Genomic DNA, 23,295 nt, shown 5'->3' with positions numbered 1-23,295 from the left:
AATTAAATAAATATTAAATTTATACTCATCGAGTGCGGCTGAGCCGCATTCATGCGATCATGTATCTAAATAATTTTTTTCTTTTACTTATTCTTTCCTTAAAACGCGGTAGACTCTACCGCATTTTTAGAATGCGGTAGAGTTACTTTTCACCCTGATTCGGGAAAAATTATTTCTCGAACCATGGTTTGAGAAATTTTTTTTTTTTAACTTGAAAAAGCAAAAAGCCCGTCTAAAGAAGATAAGTAATATAAACCAGTCGTAGAGTCGACCATTTTATTAATATCTGGGAGATAATTTTTTAGGCAGGCCTGGTTTAAATCAGTTCTTAAGGGGGGAAGAATGTAATACCCGGCTAAATTCCGGCGTCGAAATTCCAATCTTCCGACGGAATCCCCATTGGAATCCGGAATCTCGAAGCTGAAATCTCTTAGAAGGGTAAAATTAAGGTTTTCATAAAATGAATTTGAATTTTTAATTTTAATCTTGAGAAAAGAAAAAGGGAAATTTTTTTAAGCAAACCCCAGGTTCGGCAGCCGAACCTTTAAGTTCGGCCGTCGAAGGTGGTTCCTCCATGCCGCCACTGGACCTTCTTATTCGGCAGCCGAAGGTGGTTTATCCAGCCACCTATAAGAGGCCTTCAGCCCGAAAATGAGAGAGCTTTCTCTCTATTTTCGGGCAGTTGAGCTTTCTCTCCATTTTCAGGCAGAGGTAGGTCTATGCCCTCCCTTTGATGCTCTTGTTGAAATTCTTCAAAATTTTTCAGAAAATTCATGAGTTTTCTTTTGTTTTTGAAGATTTGAGATCGAATCTAAGTTTTAAACCTTGGAGACCTCTGGAGATCGATTTTCTCTCATCTCCAAGTTTGGGTTGCTGCTACCTTTAAATCTCCAAGAGGTAAGTTTAGATCTTTGCTTTCTCTATATTTTAAATAAGTTTTAAGAAGGGGTTAAGGGTTGATAATGCATGAAATGGTTAAATCTAAAATTTTAGGGTTTGGGTTAGGTTGATAATGAATATTTTCTCTTGTGTTGTTTTTGTTGTTGCTTGATGGGGATTAGGCTAGTTTTTATGTCCCTTATGCATGTTGAGTGAGTATGGATGTTTATGAGTTGTTGGGTGTGAGGATCGGAGTGTTTGATAGCTGTGTGCATAGGACAGAATCGGGTTCTGCCTTGCTGGAGAACTCAGGTTCGGCCGCCGAACCTGCTTGTGGAGGCAACCTTTTGGCCGCCTAACCCGCCTCCGAAGGTTCCAACCTTCGGATCTGTGTGGGGTTTAGGCCACCGAATCTGCCTCCGAAAGTCGATGACTTTCGGATTTGTGTGGAGTTTAGGCCACCGAACCTGCCCCCGAAATTCCTTGACTTTTGGATTTGTGAAGGACCTTCGGCCGTCGAACTTGCCGCCGAAAGTCCCCTGCCTAGACTTTTCTAGCTTGTTTTATATGCATGTTTTGGTATGTTTTAGGGGGTATTGGGGAGTTGATTAGAGTCTTGTAATAGTTATGTTTGATCCCTCATTTGAGTCCATCTGTGTAGGATCGGACCTGGGAGACCGCAGAGGCCTGTAGTGAGATATATATGTCAGTTTTAGGCGAGCGTCAGCCAAAGGTGAGTAGAACTAAACTGAATCATTATTTTAAGAAATTAAACCTTTTAAGCATGCTCATGCATCACAAATGCCATGTATACATATTAGGTTGTTTTGCATTAGAATTCATGAATATGATGCATTGCATAATTTACTGTTGATGTGGATGGATATTGGATGACCCATTAGCCCTCGAGTATGATATGATATGATATGATACGGAAGTCCAGGTCGAGGCCCATTCTACGCCCCTGGCATTATGGATATGTTATGTTATGTTTAAGAGGAAGTCTTGAGGAGCTCCCGTTGAGGGTCGGACATTATTGGAATATGTAGAGGGTTACTAGTAACAAGTCCATTTTGATGTGTATTGTATAGTTGTGGACATGTATTGTTTAATGGATTAAAATTGTGCTCTGCCCTAGTTTTTGACCTTGTAATCCCTGTTTTTCATGATCCTCATGTAAAGGTGATAGAACATATTTTAATCCTTTTTATCTTGATATTATTGATGATTTTTACATGATTTCTGCTTAATTTAGTGCTCTTGACATTATTTTGCAGAAAATGGTGTAAAGGGACATTTTGGAGAAAATCCCCTTAAAATTGCCTTAAATGGAGCAAAGGAGAGCAAGCCTACCAAGTTGAATTCAAGTGAAGTTAAATAAGGAAAGTTCTAAATAAGGAAAGTTCTAAATAAGGAAAGTGTCAAAGAAGGAAAGAACATTCAGCCAAAACAATTTGAAATTCAAATTTCAAACCTCCAAGTAGCCTTTTCCTTATTCAAGAAGCCAAGTCTTAAGTTGCCATAAATGAAGAGCCAAATAAGGAAAGTATTTTGAATTTCAAATCTTCAAGATTCATATTCAAATTTTGAATTTCAAAATCCAGCTTATCAAGGAAGCCAAATCCAAAGATCACATGCTTGCCACCTCATGCCTTGCACATTCAAAATTCAAATTGCAAAGAAGGCTCCACCTTCCTTATTAGTGCATGGGCGGCAAGGAGAGTGTGAAGGCAAGTCTTGGGCACCTTGGGCAGCATCTTGAAGACACTTGGGCAGCAAGCAAAGACCAAAGGCCCCACTCCTTGCACTTGAACACATGCCCCACGTTTTTCCCTTCTCACATGTGCATGGATGGCACATTTTGGACCAAGGGCATTTTGGGCAGCCTCTTGACACCTTGGGCAGCCTCTTCACTAATTAGGAAGCAAGTATCATCTAGGGCAACACTTTTCAAGTATAAAAAGACACATAAGGAGCCTCCCCATGTCTTTTCAAGCCCCCATTGGAGGCACCTACGGGATTCACATCTCTTCTTCTACCTTTCTTCTTTTCTTTTATTTTTGATTTTTATTTCAGCCATGAGAGGCTGAAATCTTTTATTCTAGTTGAAGATTAGGTGATACTTTAGTTGTTTTATGGATTGGGAGACTTAATCAAACATTGTTTATATTTTGTTATTCAATATTCATACAATCTCATACTTAATTCCATTGTTGCTTTGTTGTTTTGATCAATATGGCCAATTGATTCTTGATTGCAAGGTAATAATATGTTAGTTTGGGTGATTTAAGTCCATAATTGCTTGGATTATTCAAACATAAGAACACTTGGTGTAAAAACCAAGGAAATTGTATGATCTAGCAACATCTCATGCGTTTGAGTAGTTATAATTGGATCTCTCTCTTTCTTCATGCAATTAACAATTGTTTAATGCCTAAGGCCCAAGGACGTTCCTTGGCAATTTGTTAATTAGTAATTAATTAGATGACGTTCCCTAATTGGTTTAATCATAAGGAGAGACATGGTGGTGAGAAGCGTCTTCCGTCTCCATAACTAATCTATTGAATCAATCAAAAGAAACTAAGTGTCAATGATCAATCCCAACAACTGAAGTGGATCCAACTCTTCAACTAGAGCTTTCTTATTATTTATTTCTCTTTTATTTTATTATTCACTTATTTTAATTGCTTTCAGTAGTTTGTTAATCAAATCAATCTCAAACCCCAATTTTACTTTTACTGCAATTTATTTTTATTCCGCTTTCAGTTTATTTCTTTTTCAGTTTTATCTCGTTTCAGTTTGTTTTGCTTTCAGTTTATTTTGCTTTCAGTTTTATCTCGTTTCAGTTTGTTTTGCTTTCAGTTTATTTTGCTTTCAGTTTATTTTGCTTTCAGTTTTATCTCGTTTTAGTTTATTTATTTTTCAGTTTATTTTTGTTTCAGTTTATTTTATTGGTCTTGATAAGGAAAATAGGTAAGTTCTCAATTCCCTGTGGATTCGATCTTTTCACCACTATCTGCAGTTGTAAATTGTTGATAACCAGAGAGGTTATTTTTGACCGGCTTCGACAACCGCGAGTCAAAAGGTTTTATGTATAAGTTTATGTTGGAACCAAACTTGAGGCATGTGATGTTTACCATACTAGAGCATTTGATGAGGGCTCTAGTATGGGTTTATGTTTTCAGTTTAATACATGCACAGGTCAAGTCTTGGTTCATGAAATGTTTATATTTTTGTCATATCGTGTTATCATGTATGGGATTTTATCAGGTACACAGGATGTATAGTAGGCTTGCTACGAGCTCCGACGACCTTAAGTCGATCTGAACCCTAGCGCCGGTAGCGGTCCAATTTTTGAGTCGTTACAAGTGAAGTCTATACACATTTTATATTTTTCATTGGCTTTTTTCACTAACATAGGGTTAGCTAACCATTGTGGGTACATTACTTCCCTAATAAATCCGGCCTCTAATTTCTGCACTTCTTCTCGTGGCTTGTTGTTTCTCCTTCCCAAAGACTCCCTTCTTCTGCTTCACTGGCTTGGCCCCGATGAGGATGTTCAGCTTGTGGTCATCACCTCGGGATCAATCCCTGGCATATCCGAGGGCTTCTGTAACGACCCTAAAATGGACCGTCACCGGCGCTAGGATTCAGGTCGGCTTAAGGCCGCCAGAACCCGTAGCAAGCCTGCTCTACTCTCTGTGTACCTGTAAAACTCATACATGATCATACATTTTCTGTGAAAATAAAAACTCTTTGCTCTGAACCAAGGCTTAACCTGTGCATGCACTATCTCTGTCCTCTGTACTCTGTACTCTGTACTCTGTACTCTGATTAAAGCTTGCTCTAGATGGGTTAACTCATACCTGTTAAGCCTGGTTTTTTACATACAGTAAACAGATATATACAGATCATGTTATGCACAACATCACTAAGTCAAGCACATCTCTAACTGTATACACAACTATTACATCTTTTTCATAATACATGTCCACTCTAAGCTATTACAAGGCTCTTTACTCTTTACTCTTTTGGCATTCTGCTGTTCTCCTCTCTATACTGTACACTGAACCTGCAAAACTGGGGTTAAGGGAGTGGGATGAGCTCTATAGCCCAGTGAGTAGAACAGGAAAACATCTCATTAAAATATGATCTCATGGAATGCGTCATAACACAGACAAATCACATCAAGAGTAAACTTGTCACCACATAGTCCCAGTAACTCTGTGCCAGGGCGTAGAATCGAGCACCTGGTCTTCCTGTCATATATGTATATGTGTATATAACACCTCTGTACTTACCATTGCCAAGGCGTAGTCAAAGGCTCCTGGTCTTTACTATAACTGCCAGGGCGTAGTCAAAGGCTCCTGGTCTTTACTATACCTGCCAGGGCGTAGTCAAAGGCTCCTGGACTTCCTGTCTGAGACTATTGGATCATTCAGCATTCACTCACATCATCAAATAACTATGCAATGCAACATATTTGTGAATGCTAATGCAAACAACCTGCTGTATACTCATGATGCATGAACTATGCTAAAAGCAGTTTATGTTTCAATTAACAGTATTAAGTTTAGTTCCACTCACCTCTGGCTCTGGACTGACTGACTCTGCAGGCTCTGAACACTCTGGAGCAGTACTCACTGCTGCTCTCTCTGGTTCCTCTGGTTTGTACCTATACAGATGGACTCAAATGAGGGACCAAACTAGCTTATGAACAACTCTATGAAACTCCCCAAGAATCCCCTTAAACTCACGCTAACATCGCACTTTAGCACATAAACATCAATAAAGCACATGCATAACTCATGGCATATCATAGCAGGAAACAGATAGGACTCAAGACCCTATCCTAGTGGACATGATTTCCTATTGTGCTTGACCACTTCTAACCTGTATGAGCCCAACACTGTCTCTATAGGTCCGATCATGCGAACCTAGGGCTCTGATACCAATTGTAACATCCTCTGGGCCCACACCAGTGAATATTGTCCGCTTTAGGTTCATGCCCAGCGTCCTTCCCCTCACGGTTTTGTTTCTGGGTCAAGGGATTTACTACCTTGTCTTCCCAAAACGCGTCCACTAGGGTGTCCAGGGCTTGACCTTATAAGGCCCCCACCCTTTCAACCTCTTTCCGATGTGGGATACTTTAAATCCACCTACAAGGGGTATTACATTCTTCCCCCCATAAGGCCTGAGCGTCCTCGCTCAGCACACCGTACTCATGAGGCCCAGGCTCTGATACCAATTGTAACATCCTCTGGGCCCACACCAGTGAATATTATCCGCTTTGGGTTCACGCCCAGCGTCCTTCCCCTCACGGTTTTGTTTTCGGGTCAAGGGATTTACTACCTTGTCTTCCCAAAACGCGTCCACTAGGGTATCTAGGGCTTGACCTTATAAGGCCCCCACCCTTTCAACCTCTTTCCGATGTGGGATACTTTAAATCCACCTACAAGGGGTATTACATTTTCCAAGCAAAGCTTAAGGCATGACCCCTGATTAAAGCCATTGCAATTTCTTTTTGGCCCTTTTATAGGCTTGAATTGATGCTGAAGACCTTGTCGCTTTCTTCCCTAGATAACGGGAAGGTCTTCAGCTTGTCTACAGATTTAATCCTGGCCTCCTTCTTTTCATCTCGGACCTCCATAACTTCGGGGTTTATTTCTTCTGGCTGGGCGCATTGTTCTTCTACTATGGCCAGGTATACAACTCTTGCCTCCTTCTATCTTTCCCACTGCACCTATCCCTGCCTCCGTTAGAAATTTCATGCTCAGATATCGAATGCTAATCACTGCTTCAAAGTCATAGAGCATCGGTCTTTCTAGGATGGCGTTGTAGCTCAGGGGTAGCTTCACCACCAGATACACCGCGTAGTGGGTCCGTGATAGGGGTGGCTCTCCTAGGGTGAGGGCTACCTTTACTTTTCCTTCCACTGCTACTGGGGTTCTCCCTATCCCCTTGACTGGAGCTTGATCTCTGACCAGCTGCTCTTCAGGTATCTTCATCTGCTGGAAGACCCAATAGGAGAGTAGGTTCACTTTGATGCCGTCGTCTACTAGCACTTTTCGAACCCAGAAGTTATGGATGACAGCCTCGATGACCAAGGTATCATTATGAGGCATCTGCACTTCCTACGCATCCTCTAGGGAGAAAGAAATGGTCATTGGGGAATGTTCAATGATCTGCATCAGTTATGCACTACTTCCCTCTTCATTTCTACTTCTCTTTTTCCCTCTCTGACTTACATGGCCTCTAGTCCCTTTTACAATTATATTGATTGTCCCACTAGAGCCATCATTCACCAGTGCTCCGATATGTCTTCAGACAAGACCGGGAGCTTGAGGCACTGAACAAGCACTGGTGGGAGAGGAAGGAGCATAGACCTTATCAACCTCGACTCCCTACCGAAATCAGTCCCCTGAACGTGTCCAGAGCTGAAGTACTCGTGGTAGTCCAAGACAAGAATTTCATACAATAGCCCAAATAAGTGAAGGCAGAAGCAAACAGAAGGGACCTGGATAAGTACTGCCAGTACCACCAGACTCATGGCCATAATACAAATGACTGCTACCAATTGATAACGAGATAGAGAGGCTCATCAAGTGATGTATCATTTCCCATTGTCAGGCGGCCATTTAATTCCATCTGGCACCATGTGGACACAATCCCAAATATCCCGGGGTCTGTTGTCCCACAAGTCCATTAAGACAATTGGGTTAGACCTCCCACATGTGGACCCAAGCCCTATCCAGTCCGTCTGAGTGAGTTCTAGGCTTTGTGTTGTGGAGCATACCTATGTATTCGATCTTGATAGAGTTAAGGTCTGACCTTTCCTACACGTGCTCGGTCATAATTTGGGTATCCAAGACCCAATAGTTATAAAGCTATTTTAGTATTTTTGTATTTTTATTATTAGGTGAGACTCATAATAGAAATTTTCTACTATTTAGGTGTGTAAAGAGAATTATTGGTTACTGGCATCTCACTTATATGAAAAAAAAAAAAAAACGTTTAAACGCTTATCAAGTATTAAGGTCGGAGGATAAAAAAGTGTTTTACACAAAAAAAACGTTTTATTAGATGTTAAGAAAAATAGCTTGAAAAACCTATTTTATTATTTTTATATTTTTACTATTAGGAAAATTGCAGTGAGACTTGTCACTTGATTGTTATAACAGGTTAGGTATGTGGATTTATTAGTTATTAATATATTATTTATATGAGAAAAAATCATTAAACATTTGTCCAGCATTGAAGTTGACTGTTTAAAAAAGTGTTTTTTAAGAAAAAAAAAATCATTTTATTAGATGTTGTTGAGAAAAATAACCTTAAAAAATTTATTTTAATATTTTATTATCAGGAAAATTATCAGATTTATTACTTGATCTTTATAATAAAGATTTTCCACTGTTTAAGTGGATAAAGAGGTTTATTGGTTGGTATCTCACATGTATAAGAAAAATTATTAAAAGTCTGTCAAGTATTGATTCTGGTAGATCAGAAAAAGTATTTTTTTTTTTTAAAATAATTTTATTAAATAATGTTAGAAAAATAATTTGAAAAAATTATTTTATTATTTTAATATTTTTATTATTAAATTATGTAAAAAATAATTTTAAATTAATTTAATCTCAAATTGGAAAATCAAATTTATGTCCTCCATGGGTCAACTAAGGCTTATAAAACATGTGAAGTGTTTCGACGCGCATGCTCAATGAAAATGGCAAGGAACCAAGATATATCAAAATGTTGGTGGTTCATTTCCATTGAACTCCTCTAACGTTGTTACCAATCGAATTCATCAAATTCAAAACTTCTGAGAGCACAGATGCCATTCAAACAGGCAACTATTTTGACGTAAAATAACTCTTAAAACATATTAACAACAACAACTAAGCTTAATCCCAAACTAATTGGAGTCTACTATTATGGATATTTCTTCAGCATTCAGCTCTGTTTTTTTTTTTTTTTTCCCTTTTTTTGAAAAAAAAAAAGAGTTGCAATTGAATTCCACAAAGCATCAATTCAAATTGCTGAAAATTGCAAAAAGTTTCAACCATAGAAAAGAAAACCTACTTATTGAACTCGATAGATCACTAATCTTGGCTGGCAGATAACTAGAAACTCCTTGCTTAATTATTTTGTTCACCAGTCTTCCCTCTGTCACCACTGCAACAGTAGAAGTGTGGCAGCTTGACTCTACCACAACTCCTGAAACCCAACAATGAACCACAGAAAATATTATTGCAAGGAGGCATTAGCATATTTCATACTTGGCAAATATTCAAGGGGATGGAATTAAAAATATCATATGATTCCTGAATGTAGGAAATACTAATTATGATATGAGGACTTACAATGAATTTCAAAGTTAATGGAAAAAACTGAAATCACACTATTTCATTGAAAAACAAAGAAACAACTGTAGTGAAGAGGTTCAGTTTCATCTCCTCTTAAACGTTTTCATTAACGCATTATTTCAATTTGTTTTATGCTCTCCTTAAAGTTGATTATCTTTTATCAAGGGCTTCTTGTTCTCTAGAGGAGGGGGACAAAAGAAGAGGAGAGGTGAAGTAATCTACTCCACAGACCCCTCCTAACCGCCTCTGTCGAACTCATAAACTAATGTAACTTGCAACATAAAGAAAAAAAAATACTTGAATTTTGAGAAAACTTGACTTCAAGAAGATATTAGCATTTATATGAACATCCAAATTTCTCAAAGTCAAACAAGAAATATTCATCTTAAACAAAATTTACTTTTCCAACTAAACCTAATATTTGACTTTGAAAACTTATTTTCCAACTAAAATTTCTGCAGCAGTGATTCAAACACCTTCTAGCCAATGGGATTAGATGTCATCACAAAAAGGACAAGTATTTCTCAGTGAACTCTTTCCTAAAATTGCAAACATCATTGGCAAACTATTCTTTGGCAAACTTAATTTTCCAACTAAACTTTCTGCAGCAGTGATTCAAACACCTTCTAGCTAATGGATTAGATGTCATCACAAAAAGGGACAAGTATTTCCCAATGAACTGATTCCCTAAATTGCAAACATCATTTTACCTGCAACGAATAATTACTGGTGTTGGTTTCAATGCCTTCGGTCCATTTCTTATGCCTCTCTTATGGGGTGACACCTGCATGGTTTATAAGGCATTAGTAAATCTATATGTATATATACATAACCACAGTTAAAACATATTTTTAGTGTTTAGAAAATCAAGGTTCAATGCAAAGTGAATCGACAGACCCACAGATGAAAAGTAATTAAATAAAGATACACTACTTATTTATCAAACAGTCACAGAAACCAAAAAGAAATGCTCACAACGGAAGCTCTAATGACAAATTTTAAAATTGCTGCTTCAGAGATTGTGCAAGGGCAACCATCCGGGAGGGTTTCAGAAGGAAACTTCCATGCACTTACATATCGGCACTGTGGATTTTTGTTGTGACTAAGCCAGCTAGCTATGGCAAGGAAGATGCCAGTAGCTATCAACCTAAAGATGGATTAGTTAGTTTAGCTGGACTATTAGTAAGTTGGGAGTTGTCAATTAGTCATTGATTCATTAGTTAGTAAAGTCAACAGTTAGTTGTAGTAGGAAATAGAGGTAGTTATGTTACTGAAATTGTAAATACCAACTAAAATATAAAAATAAAGAGTCAATTGACTGATAATACGAGATTATCTTCCTTCTTCCGTGATTTGTTGTGGCCCTGCATAACAATTGATAGCTACTGCCATCTTGCCATAGCTAGCTGGCTCAGTCACAACATTTTACTACAAATACAATCAAAATCAAACTGTCATGAACCTCCAAGACTCTGTCAAGGATTTCTGAATACATTAGATATGCTCATTTGCAATAACCCGCTACAGTAATTTGATGACATCCTAATCCACCTCAATGATAGGCGTGTTCTTCTCACACACTAAATGTGAAGCAAGCGAGCCACACTATATAAGCGAAGGAAAAAGATTCATTTTCTTTTTATTGGCAATCAGTAAGCAATATCAGGAATTCCTCAACCCAAGATTATTCACAGTTACCAAAATTGTCGATAAACGAAGCTAAACCGAACTACCTAAAACCCCAACAAAACCCTAGTTAACACAAAACCCACAAAAAATTAACTCAAACACAGATCCTAAACATCAAAAAACACAAATAATCATGACGATAGCACTAAAAAGTATAATAATAAAACCAACCAGAGAAAGAAATGAGAGGAGCAATTACTTTCTTTTTGGGGACAGCCATCAGTTCCATGGATCCATCGAAAGCGAAACTGGGGAACCCAAACTCTAAGTTGTTGCTATAGTTGCCACTGCTATTATGTGGGTGCGTATCATACTCCGGCAAAACCATATGTGTAGGTGCGATCGTAGGTTGGAGCGACCCATCCATCGGTGAAGGCATTGCTGCGACATGAGCCCACCTCAAGAGCGACAACGCGCAACCTCTGTTACCAAGGGCGGTCTTTAGCATCCCTATTCTCGACGCCATTGATAGAGAGGATGGTGAGAAATTGCCCCGTCTGTTAGGCCTGATCAATGTAGAGATTGCCAGATTGGTTGCAGCAGAAGCGACGAGGGGCGTTGGCTAAAGAATGGTGGTGCACGTTGCGAAGAAAGTTGAATACGATTAGAAACAGCGTCGTTTCAATTAAAATTGTAATGTAATCTATCGGTTATGCCAAAATTAACATTCAGCCCCTTATTTTTAAAAGTCAAAATCTTCATCCCTAAATTTTAAATCCGTACAACTAAACGTCTCTCCCACAATATCCGTTTATCCCTGAAGTTCCTCTTCATTATAGCCCTGTTTTTTTTTTTTTTTTTCCTTTAGAAATTAAAATTTTATTAATTAATTATCTTATTTTTAAAAATATATTAAAATATCTTTAACATTATAAAAAAATTTATAACTTATTTTAAAATTAATTTTTGACTAAAGATTAAGGTCCTTATTTTTAACAAATAAAACAGTCACTTGCATTTTTTTCATTTTTAACAAATTAAATTATTTTAGATATTTTTTCAATAAAATAATTATTTAAAGTTATTTTATTTTACTAAACAATGAGTTATTTATTTTTAAATTAATTTATAAATTAAAATATTTATTTGCAAAACTTGACCATAAGATCATAAGTATTTCTCTATTTGTTCTATAAAATAAGCCTTTTTTTAATTTTTTTTATCAGTTATAAATTAGAATTTATTTTTAGTAGTAAATTTTTTCTAATATATTTTTATCCAATATATATTAAAAAAGTAAAATTTATCAAATTTAAAATAAATTAAATAATATAGATAGAAAATGTATTAATAAATATAATATAGATTTTTATTAATTTAATTATATTTTTTAATACATATAATTAACTACATATTTATATTTATACGACTTAGCAATAAATAAATAAGAAAATAAAATTAATTAAGTTCATATATTTTTATTTAAGAATCAAATAAACTCAATTAAATATTTTTTGAAATAAATTTCTTAACTTTATTTTTAAAACTAAATAAATTATAATCTAATGAAATATTATTTTTAATAATAAAATTTTATTTCTTAAAATACTAAATTTTAATATGTTAAATAAAAAATATTTATTATTAAAAAATAATATTATATTAAATTAACACTGATTTAGTTTCTACATAAGATTTAGAGATTTATTTGATAAAAAATTAAATGATACATATTAGGTAATTAAAAAAATATAGAAATTCAATTGGATTTATTTCCAAATAAATAAATAGATAAATGCATAAATATGGAAAAGAGAAATTCTAGGTAGCCGGCGAGAACGCCAGAAAGAAATCACTGTGATTGCTTCCCACTCTACCTTGTCATTGGCTCAGCTCAATGCACACATTCCCTCTCTGCACTTGCATCACACTGTAAACAAGTCGTCTCAGCTCCGAATCTGAAGGACCAAAACCTCTCAAAATCCCAGATCAAAAGATAGCTCCAGTCAACTCTTTCTTTCACCATTTTCGCTCCTAAAGGAAGACGAGATCTTGCGCATGCAGAATAAATGGATCTAAATTCCTTCATAAGGAGGCGATTGTCACCCTCCAAGTACCCGGATCAAGGCTTCACCCAGCTCTCTCGACTCCAACTCAAGAGATTCGGATCCAGTACCACGACTCTCACCAAGATCTTGGCAACCTGTGTGTTTGCTTTACCTGTATTATTCGTGCTTTCCGTGTTGATTCGACACCCACCGTCTGATCGGTTATTGGGGTTCGCTGAAGCTAGGGTTCTCGGAAACGGAGCCCAACCAAATGTCACAGTGTTCACTTCTGCAGGACTAGGACTGGGTGAGTTTTGTTCAGTATTTCGTTTATTTTATTTTCTTTAATTCTTTTGGGCATTTTGATTTCAGTATTTTAACATTGTTGCTGCTTTTTAAGTATGCATTTTTCAGTTTATTTGGTACTTCAAGCTGAAAATATCTTCCCATTTCTTCAGGCAATCAATACTATAAGCTTGATGTTAGCTTTACTCGCTCAAATTCAATCTGTATGAATAAAATCACTTTGATTTTGCTTTTTTGCAAACATCTAAATTAACTTCTTTATTTTAATGATGTTCTGGAAAATGAAATCAAAGTTGTTGATTTGGCCTATTTCATTTTGTTATTTAATTCACCTTAATATTTTATTGCAATTAGGCAGTGAAAGACATTTGACATTTTCTGTTAGGCCTATTTAGATGAAAAAATTCTGAACTTTTTGCAATTTTGCAATTTAATCTAAAATTTTAAAAGTTTGGTAAAATTGTTTGAAATTGTAAATTTTATTATGATTATATCCAAGTTTAAAACTTGAATGGGAGAATGTATGATTTGCTGACCTGTATTGATTTTCTTTTTTATTTTTATATAGGCTCTGAAAGTGTTCTTTCACAACCTACATACAAGAACAATGACAGACTACTTGGTGGACTTCTTGTTGCTGGATTTGATGAAGCTTCTTGCACCAGCAGGTACCAGTCCTCCTTATATAGGAAGACTCCAGTCCACAAGCCTTCTTTATATCTTATTTCCCGACTCAGAAATTATGAGGATCTTCATAAACGCTGTGGACCAGGTACTGAATCCTATAACACAGCTCTTGAACAACTCAAGTCTGGCCAAACAATTGGTTCTGCGGACTGTAAATATCTTGTTTGGATATCGTATAGTGGCTTGGGTAACAGGATACTAGCCCTAACTTCATCTTTTCTTTATGCTCTTCTCACAAATAGAGTTCTGCTTGTTGATCGAGGTAAGGATATGGCTGACCTCTTCTGTGAGCCATTTCCAGAGAAATCATGGTTACTGCCCTTGGACTTCCCTCTCATTGATCAATTTGAAACCTTTGACCACAAATCTTCTCATTGTTATGGGAACATGCTGAAGAATGATGTCATAAATGCTTCTGCAGAATTGGTCCCACCTTATATGTACCTCCATCTAGTTCATGATTATGATGATCATGATAAGCTTTTCTTTTGTGATGAAGATCAATCTCTTCTTGCAAAGGTCCCCTGGTTGATCATAAAAACAGACAACTACTTTGTCCCATCTCTTTTCTTGATTACATCTTTTGAGCAAGAGCTAAGCAAATTATTTCCTGAAAAAGGAACTGTTTTCCACCACCTGGGGCGATACCTTTTCCACCCATCAAATCATGTTTGGGGACTAATCACAAGGTATTATCACACTTACTTAGCTAAAGCAGATGAGAGCATTGGCATTCAAATAAGAGTTTTTGACTCAAGACCCGGTCCTTTTAAACATGTGATGGATCAAATTCTAGCCTGTACTTTGAAGGAGAAACTGTTGCCTGAAGTAGATATGCGAGACTCTGTAGTCACTGTTTCTGAAAACCCAAAATTGAAAGCTGTTTTGGTGACATCATTAAATTCAGGGTACTCGGAGAATCTGAAGAACTTGTACTGGGAGCACCCAACTTTGACTGGGGAAGTTGTTGGCGTTTACCAGCCAAGCCATGAGGGGTATCAACAAACGGAGAAGCAGATGCACAACAGGAAGGCATGGGCAGAGATGTACCTGTTAAGTTTGACAGATCTACTGGTTACAAGCTCATGGTCCACTTTTGGCTATGTTGCCCAAGGTCTTGGAGGTTTGAAGCCCTGGATACTTTACAAGCCTGAAAATGAGATGGCCCCTGATCCACCTTGTCGCCGGGCAATGTCCATGGAGCCGTGTTTTCATGCTCCTCCCTTTTACGATTGCAAGGCTAAGAAAGGAATTGATACAGGCAAGCTCGTTCCTCATGTGAGACACTGTGAGGATATGAGCTGGGGTCTAAAGTTGGTGGATGGTCATGATGAGCTACGGTAGCCATTGTTATTTTAATAGTGGACGAAGTTAGCATGCAACTTGGGTGTAATACAGAGAAATTATTTAGGGGTGGAGATCTATCATACAGCATGTATCTGGCGAATTGTAGTCCAAACACTCACATTCATGTATGTTATGGTTAAGAATATTGTAAGCTATGGAAGAGGTTCAGAATTGAGGATCTTGATCCCTCGCTGCACTAAATTTGTTATATTGAAAAGAAAATTTAGTTTCAAAAAGTTATTTGTTTGTTTCTTTAGACAAAAAATTATAAAATAAAATTCACTAATTCATCTTTATATTTTAAAAAATGCATTAAAATATTTTTAATATTTTAAAAAAATTTATTAATTAGTATCTCCATTCATTTTAACTATTAAATATTTTATTATTTAATTTTTACAATTTAAAAAAATTTATTAGTTAATTCTTTAAAAATTTTAAAAATTCATTAAATTATTTAATATTTTATTATTCTCTTAATAAATCCATTGATAATGTTAATTATTTTTAATAAATATTATTTTATTTTATTTTTAATATTAAACATTAAATTTTAAAATTAATATAGTGAATTTTTATACTTTTCTCTATACAGAATATATTTTATTGCATTTAAAGTATAATTTTATTAGTTATTAATTAAAATTGTTAACAATTTTAAGTTGATTTTTGATATTATGATTTATCACTTTAATACTTTATAATTTTCCACTTTAAAATTAAATATATTATTATAATTAAAATAACACTATATTATTTAAAAATTTTATATTATCAAATTATTTATATTTTGATTTTTTTAATTATCAAATTATTTATAATATTATCTAATAATTTTATATTATCAAATTATCACTTTAATAATTTATAATTTTTATCTTATAAGTTTAGTTAAATTATCATCCACTTTAAAATTTAAATATTATTTTTAATAATTTTAAAAGTAGTATATATATATATTATATAATTTTAATCTCATAAATTTAAATATTTTATTAAAAATTAAATTATCATTATCCGATGACTTAATTATATTATTGTTTATTATCCTATAATATTCTTTTAATTTAAAATTTTTATTTCATATTATCAAAATTAAATTTATTTTAATAACATTACCTTAATTTTGATATTTTATTATTAACATATAAAATTAAAATTTAAATATGAGACGTCTTTTATAATAAGTGTATCTGAGTAAATTTAAGAGATTTCTTCTCCCATATCCAATTTCCATTTCTAACTTATTATATGCAATCTAAATTAACTATTAAATCCATTAATTATTTTAAAATTTGAATTAAAATATCAACAGATTTATTTTTGGCAAAATAGTTTTTATATCTAGATTTTAATATGTATTTGGTAAATATTAAATATTTTATATTTATAATTATAATTATTCAAAAATAAAATAGCAAAAAAAATTTATAAAAATAATATGCTTTACGAAATTTTGTATATTATGATTTGTAATATTAAAATTTTAATTTATTTATAGTAGTATTTTAATAAGTAAATAATTAAAAAAATATTTTAACATGATTTTAAAAAATATATGTTCTAATATAATTTAATTTGATAACAGTAATTACATATAGTTATGATTTATAAATATTTTCAATATTTATATTTTAAATTAAAATCTCATTTAAATTAATTATTTGAGAAAAAGCATATTATATTAACATTTTCTAAAATATATAATCATTTAAATATCAATATTAACTTATTAATAAACTAAAAGTGCAGAATTATATTTCAAATTGAAAAAAATTAATGATAAGGATTAATTTATTGATATAATTAAGATAAGAAAACTAAATCATTGCTTAAATATCAAGTAACTAACGAGTAACCTATGTGTTTTATGCTTTTATTGTATCTCAAAAACTTTTTGTAATTTTTTTATTTATAAAAAAATAATTTTTTATGAAAAATATTCTAATGAATTGATTTTTTTAAAAAAAATAAAAAAAAAATAAAAAAGGTGGAACACTAAAAGAAGCTTGGAATAACTGAAATCGGTGAAGGTGAGAAGTGTAGGCCAAAGGAATCGTCCTGTTATAAAAAAAGAATAACCTGAAAAGGATAAAGCAGAGAAGGAACATGATAGGCTTCCTATCTTCAAGGGGAAGTAAAGTTAGGTTTTTAAAGTAAATTGAACCTAATCAATCAAAGTTGTAGTATTTATAAAAATTTAATTTAATTTAATTTAATTTAAAAAGAAATTAATTTAAATTAAATTTATTTTATTTTATTTAATTCAATTTTTTATTTTTTATTTTTTATTTTTAATATTATAAAATTTAATTAAAATATTTTAATTTTAACTAAGGTTTAATTTTTTTATTATAAAAAATAATATATTATTATTATTAATTCATTTAATTTAATTTTATTAATTTTTTTAAATAAGATTAAACTCAATTAAAATAATAAAAAATTTTAAAAATAAAATTGAACTGAATAAAAAATAATAAAAATTAAATTAAAATTTTAAATTAATTTAATTTATTTTTTTTTATTTCAACATAATATTATTCACTCCTTTGATACCCAATAATATTATATTATTCGCGCTGCACAAGTTTTTATATTAATTCTTATATTTTATTAATTTTTTTTTTATTTTACTTGTCATCTACCAATTTATATTTCTATTGTAACCCAGTTTTTTGTTAAGTCATTATTTACTAATTTAATATTATAATATTTATATAGATTTAAATTTATATATTTAATAATAATATTAATGCATAATTAATAATAAAAATATGACTATACATGGTAAGACTGATAATTTATTTATGTAAATAGCATTTATTAACATTTAAAAGTATTGTTTAGATAAAAAAATATTTTAAATATATGTATTAATTATTATTATTATTATTATTATTATTATTATTAAAAATTTACTTTCTTTTTCAAAAAAATAATAAAGAGTTATCTGTTCATAGAGTGTGGAAGCAAACTGCAGGCAAAACAAAGTCTTTTGCTTGACCCATCCAAATTTTACAGATAAAAAGTTGAAAAACTAGAATTGAGAAGGGAGAGGACCACATAAAAATTCTTCTGGATTTCCTTGAAATTTTGCCATTCCCAATAATCAGAAAAGAGGTGTTAGCATCTCCTTGTCTTACTCCATTCACCACTCAATCCCTGCCTTCGTCTCCAACCATGGAAGTTGCAGTACCAGTAACTTCAATATCCAAGGCTTTTAATTTTAATGTCCTTGCAACTTCTGTCGACCAAAGACCAGCTAACCCCATCGCCTTGATACCAATATGGTCTACCAAAAAGCTCAGCTTGCTTACGATTTGTGCTTCAAATTCTATCTCAGGAGACAACACTCACACTCATCTTTTCCTTACTCGCTGCTCCACAAAACCGGGTACCAACACTGACAATGGAAGAGGCCAAGATTCCAGTACTGGCTCCAATCCTAGTCTAAAACTAGAGAACCCATCAACGCCTGTTTCGAACAATTCACTGGCCTCTTCTGTTTCATCACCATCATCATCCAGAGGATTGGTGTTGGATTTGGGTACCATTGAATGGTGGGATTGCAACGAAATTGGGTCACCAGTGGTGAGACGGTTCCTCAGCGATGAGGAAGAGAGATGGTACATGTGGTACCATGGAAATTCTAGTAAAAAACCAGAGGCTGATTGTATAGGATTAGCTGTTTCCAAAAATGGTATACACTGGGAGAGAGGGACAGGACCTGTTATATCAAGTGGAGATGTGGGTATTGTGATGAATTGCAGTCAAGATTGGTGGGCATTTGATACTATGAGCATTAGACCTAGCCAGGTGCTTATTATGTCAAGCAATAGAGTGAAAGCCTCAAGTGCTGTGTACTGGCTTTATTATTCTGGTTTCAGTTCTGAAAAGGTGGATTTTGTAGATGATGATTCTTTGGAGTTCAATTTAGAGAACCCAGAAAGGTTTTGCTTAGAAAACAACAGTCATGGCAATGGAAAAATCTTCAAGTCCTTGCCTGGTTTGGCAATGAGTCAGGATGGAAGACATTGGGCTAGAATTGAAGGAGATCATCACAGTGGAGCTCTGTTTGATGTGGGTACTGAGAGAGAATGGGATTCTCTGTTTATTGCTAGTCCACAAGTTGTTTTTCACGGAAATGGTGATCTTAGGATGTACTATCACTCATTTGACATGGAAAATGGGCACTTTGCTATTGGGATTGCAAGGTCAAGAGATGGGATTAAATGGGTGAAATTGGGGAAGATAATGGGTGGAGGAAAAATTGGTTCTTTTGATGAGTATGGGGTAATGAATCCAAGTGTTGTTAAGAGCAAAAAAGGTGGGAAGTATGTGATGGCATATGAAGGTGTTGCTGCTGATGGAAGGAGGAGTATTGGATTGGCAGTGTCGCCTGATGGATTAAAAGATTGGAGGAGATTTCAAGATGAAGAAGTACTCAGGCCTTCTGAAAAAGATGCGTGGGATAGCAAGGGAATTGGATGTCCTTGTTTGGTGCAAATGGATGGGGACGATGACGAGTGGAGGCTGTACTACAGAGGAATTGGCAATGGAGGAAGGACTGGGATTGGAATGGCATTTTGCTTGGGAAATGATATCAGTAGTTTTAGAAGATGGACAGGTTTCCGATTTTAGATAACGCTAAGGTGTAATGTCATCTCCCTCAATTGATTTTTTTTTTTCAAAAGAGTTTTGCATCTTAATTTTAGATTGGTTGCTCAATTGGAAGAAGCATCATTTGATTTACAATCATAAATGATATACTGATTTTTTTTCCTGGTCTGATATTATATTTAATTATATTTTTGCTCATTTAGCTTGAAAACTGCTGAGAATTACATAAACTTCTTCGGTATCTCAATTCAGAATTCAACCAAATCTTTCCTTCAAGCCGAGTCAATCTTAAAAATCAACCAAATACTCTGTGAACATGAAATTAATCAAGATTATATAAGTGAACAATATAACCAAGAGACAGTATTCAATCAGAAGTCTCACAATAGGCACAAGGGAGAACATGAGAATTCATGAATATGCTACTTATTTTATTCCAAGAGTAAAATAATAATTATATATCATCATCGACACAATCGTTACAATAATTCTCACGGTCTCTGCCTACAAAGAGTGAAGACACAACTCAAGAACGGTCTCTGTCTACAAAGAGTGAAAACACAACTCAAAAACGTTTACGGTAGTCAACTGAGCCCCGCCCCGCCCCTGCTGGTTGTCACATGAAACTTGAAACTTACAAAAGCTCTTATATATATTACCGTTAAGCAAAGCTCATCTATAAATATGTTAGATGGTGGCATAATTTAGTAATAAGAACCCAAAAACAACGAAATTATTCTCCTTCAAATTATTTTCAGCAGCTTTTCAATGACATTTTTAAGTCTCCCAATCACAATCTGGAGTCATAAAGGTGGGTTTCAACAATTAATAATCAACATCACTGAGATATTTTATGGCATTCAAGGAAGCAAAGTAATGTAACCATTTTATTCTTTAGAACCAAAAACTAAATACTTGGCCAAATGGAGCTGGGACACTCAATCCACAAATCATTTTTCAGAAGGAAGAGAGACCTGCATATTGTCTGAACTTCTCATAAGAAACCCAAAAGACAAATTGCCAAGGACCAAGTCTTGCCCATGTTGGAAAAAATCCTTTCCACAGTGCTCTTAAACCCTCAATTTTAACTGTCTTCACCAGACAATCAAAAGAGCTCTTGTACATAACCTCGCTTTCCTTGGCCGCTACCTGATTCATCATTCTTGTCTTCACTACATCAGCTGGACAACTCAAAGCAGTTGCAGAAAGCCCTGACATAATGGAGGCTAAGGTGTGGGAATATGCATTATCAGCAGCTATGTGGTTCTGGACGACAAACCTTTTAGCGTGATCATAACATGCTAACTCTCCCATGTTCACTAAAAATGCCCTTTGGATGTTTGGGAAAACCCCTTTCCAAAGTCCACCAAAGCCTTCTGCATGCACTATCTTGCGGAATGCATCAAAAGGCCCCACATATCGAGATTGCTGACCTTGGCTTACCATACGACTATCTGCTTGCATCCGCACCTTGACAAGGTCAGCGGGGCTAGCCACCACCTGTACTACTAATGACAAATAAAAACTTAAAGAGTTATTGTCTGACTCTTACATATGGCAAATAAATGCAACTGAAGACCTTTTCTCACTAGGCCAGTATGGTCGACATTGTTTAGAGAATTAAATCACTGGCTAGGCTACCTAGAAGCATCTGATTAATAATATCTAATAATTTGTGATTTTTATTCTCATTGGAGAGCTATAACTATATCCTCACAAACACAAATGACGAATAAGAATGCCTCTGCTTAATCATTTTACAACCAATTGCAATCCAAGAAAAGAGGAACATTCTTCACTTCATGTGGCCTCTTCTTCCATATTTATAAGTGGACATGGATATCACATGAATGTCAAAGGAGAGTATGCTAAATTATTTCCCTCTTCCAGGAGAGTGAAACTTGATTCCCCTCACATGTGATTCAAACCTAAGGTAGACGTAAATTCTTCTATATAAATAGCAAAGTTGGTAATTTCATCATCCCTTTAGAGTTACAATTTTAGGAATAAATGTTGCATCATGATTTGTAAGGATCACTGTGTATATCAGAATCAGACCAACAGAAAAATGCAGATCAATAATGTCTACCACTATATTCAATTGATTTAAACTCTGCAGCCAATCTCAAAGGTACTTCATTTTTTTTCCTCTATATGAACTAATGTAGTCAATTATTGACTAAATGATAACTTCTTCAAAGAGTAATCTCAACAATCTCCCACCCCTTACAGCAGAAGGAAAGCACTTACCTAAACAACTAAGACAAATGTTCTGGACATGACAAGTTTTAAAAAGAGAAATTCAACTGCCACCACCATCAACATTCACAAAACCCTTAAGATTTCCACATCAGATAATTTGGATATGCATTGTCTTAAATGTTCGAATAACAAAATGATAATGTCAGTTGCCACTTCAAAGAAATAATATTGTGCTTGAAGATAAACAACATTTCAACATTTGTGCTTCAAACGATATGTATGGTATGCCATTTTTGGCTGAGGAAATGAGTTGCTACTCAATCATAAGCCCTAAAGAAGAAAATGACATCCTATACTACCAAAAGGCAAACTTCAAGTCTTGAAAATTCAAGCATTTCAAAATGCCACAACCTCTAAGCATTTTTCTCTAAAATTTCATAGCCTCCTTAAACCTGCTTAGCTTTCGTCATAACCAATTCCATGTAAGAGACGGTGATTATGAACATAGAGATTCAAACGCTTCATGAACTATCTTCCTTTAGAAGTACTGGTATCGAGCTTTTAGACAAATCATTAGCTAAAATTTCAAAATTTAGCCTATTGAGTTGATTTTTCAAGACAGATCAATCATCAATTTCTTACCTGGGCGATGACACCTGAGACTCCGCCAAGGAGCGCTTTACTAGGCAGAGAAATGGAACCATTTCCACTATCATTGACAGCAAAATTCCTCAAATTTTCATAACCCACAATTCGAAGAGGGGTGTAGAAGAGGTGTCTGAGGATAGCAGGAGAAAGGCCTTGATAGAGACCGAGAGGACCTTGTTGGCGAAGGATTTCCGCGGCGACTCGAAAAGCGTTGGTGGGGCAAGTGGAGGAAAGAGACTCACTGTGGAGCTGAAGTCGAGTCTTTGCAAGGTCTATCGGGAAGGTCGCGGTTTCCGCCACCATGGCCGAGAGTGAGGTCAATAGGATCTTTGTGTGAGTCTGGGTATGGTGGAGCCCATGGCTCTGGCTTGGTTTCATGGATGGAACTATGGAAGGGATATGGCTTCCTGGCTTTGCTCAGTTTCTTGTAAGTAAGAAAATTACAGGGAGGAGAAAAACGAATGAGAGAATGGACGGGCCGTTGTCATATGACGTGGGATGCCATTTTGAAAAACTAAATGAAACCATGTATTTCTATAACTTATCGTTTATTTTTAAGTTGA

At 34.7% G+C, this 23,295-nt stretch overlaps 4 protein-coding genes across 5 annotated transcripts; 2 read left to right on the top strand and 2 right to left on the bottom strand.

The window, feature by feature from the left end:
- Positions 1 to 8,713: 8,713 nt before the first annotated feature.
- On the bottom strand, positions 8,714 to 11,554 carry LOC110614675. Of its 2 annotated transcripts, none has more exons than XM_021756285.2 (3): positions 11,131 to 11,554; positions 9,953 to 10,026; positions 8,714 to 9,093 (listed from the first exon to the last, which is right to left on the bottom strand). In XM_021756285.2, exons 1-3 carry the CDS (start codon positions 11,395 to 11,397, stop codon positions 9,015 to 9,017), a joined length of 420 nt encoding a protein of 139 aa, XP_021611977.1. In that variant the 5' UTR covers positions 11,398 to 11,554; the 3' UTR covers positions 8,714 to 9,014. The 2 variants fall into 2 exon arrangements, with proteins under 2 accessions (XP_021611977.1, XP_021611978.1); XM_021756286.2 differs by having other exon boundaries at positions 9,957 to 10,026.
- Positions 11,555 to 12,679: 1,125 nt separating this feature from the next.
- Positions 12,680 to 15,495, top strand: LOC110614477 (galactoside 2-alpha-L-fucosyltransferase). Its single transcript, XM_021756020.2, has 2 exons — positions 12,680 to 13,226; positions 13,794 to 15,495. The coding sequence occupies exons 1-2, from the start codon at positions 12,941 to 12,943 to the stop codon at positions 15,254 to 15,256; spliced, it is 1,749 nt and encodes a 582-aa protein (XP_021611712.1). The 5' UTR covers positions 12,680 to 12,940; the 3' UTR covers positions 15,257 to 15,495.
- Positions 15,496 to 18,249: 2,754 nt separating this feature from the next.
- LOC110614478 lies at positions 18,250 to 20,080 on the top strand. Its single transcript, XM_021756021.2, has one exon. It carries the CDS (start codon positions 18,443 to 18,445, stop codon positions 19,901 to 19,903), a length of 1,461 nt encoding a protein of 486 aa, XP_021611713.1. The 5' UTR covers positions 18,250 to 18,442; the 3' UTR covers positions 19,904 to 20,080.
- Positions 20,081 to 20,703: 623 nt separating this feature from the next.
- Positions 20,704 to 23,262, bottom strand: LOC110614479 (mitochondrial uncoupling protein 3). Its single transcript, XM_021756022.2, has 2 exons — positions 22,727 to 23,262; positions 20,704 to 21,382 (listed from the first exon to the last, which is right to left on the bottom strand). Exons 1-2 carry the CDS (start codon positions 23,108 to 23,110, stop codon positions 20,840 to 20,842), a joined length of 927 nt encoding a protein of 308 aa, XP_021611714.1. The 5' UTR covers positions 23,111 to 23,262; the 3' UTR covers positions 20,704 to 20,839.
- Between the last annotated feature and the right edge of the window lie 33 nt (positions 23,263 to 23,295).

The sequence above is a fragment of the Manihot esculenta genome, chromosome 5 (assembly GCF_001659605.2).
Source record: "Manihot esculenta cultivar AM560-2 chromosome 5, M.esculenta_v8, whole genome shotgun sequence".
In the NCBI taxonomy this organism is placed as follows: domain Eukaryota; kingdom Viridiplantae; phylum Streptophyta; class Magnoliopsida; order Malpighiales; family Euphorbiaceae; genus Manihot; species Manihot esculenta.
Note: the sequence above shows the minus strand (reverse complement) of the source record. Positions and strands in the feature narration are given on the sequence as shown.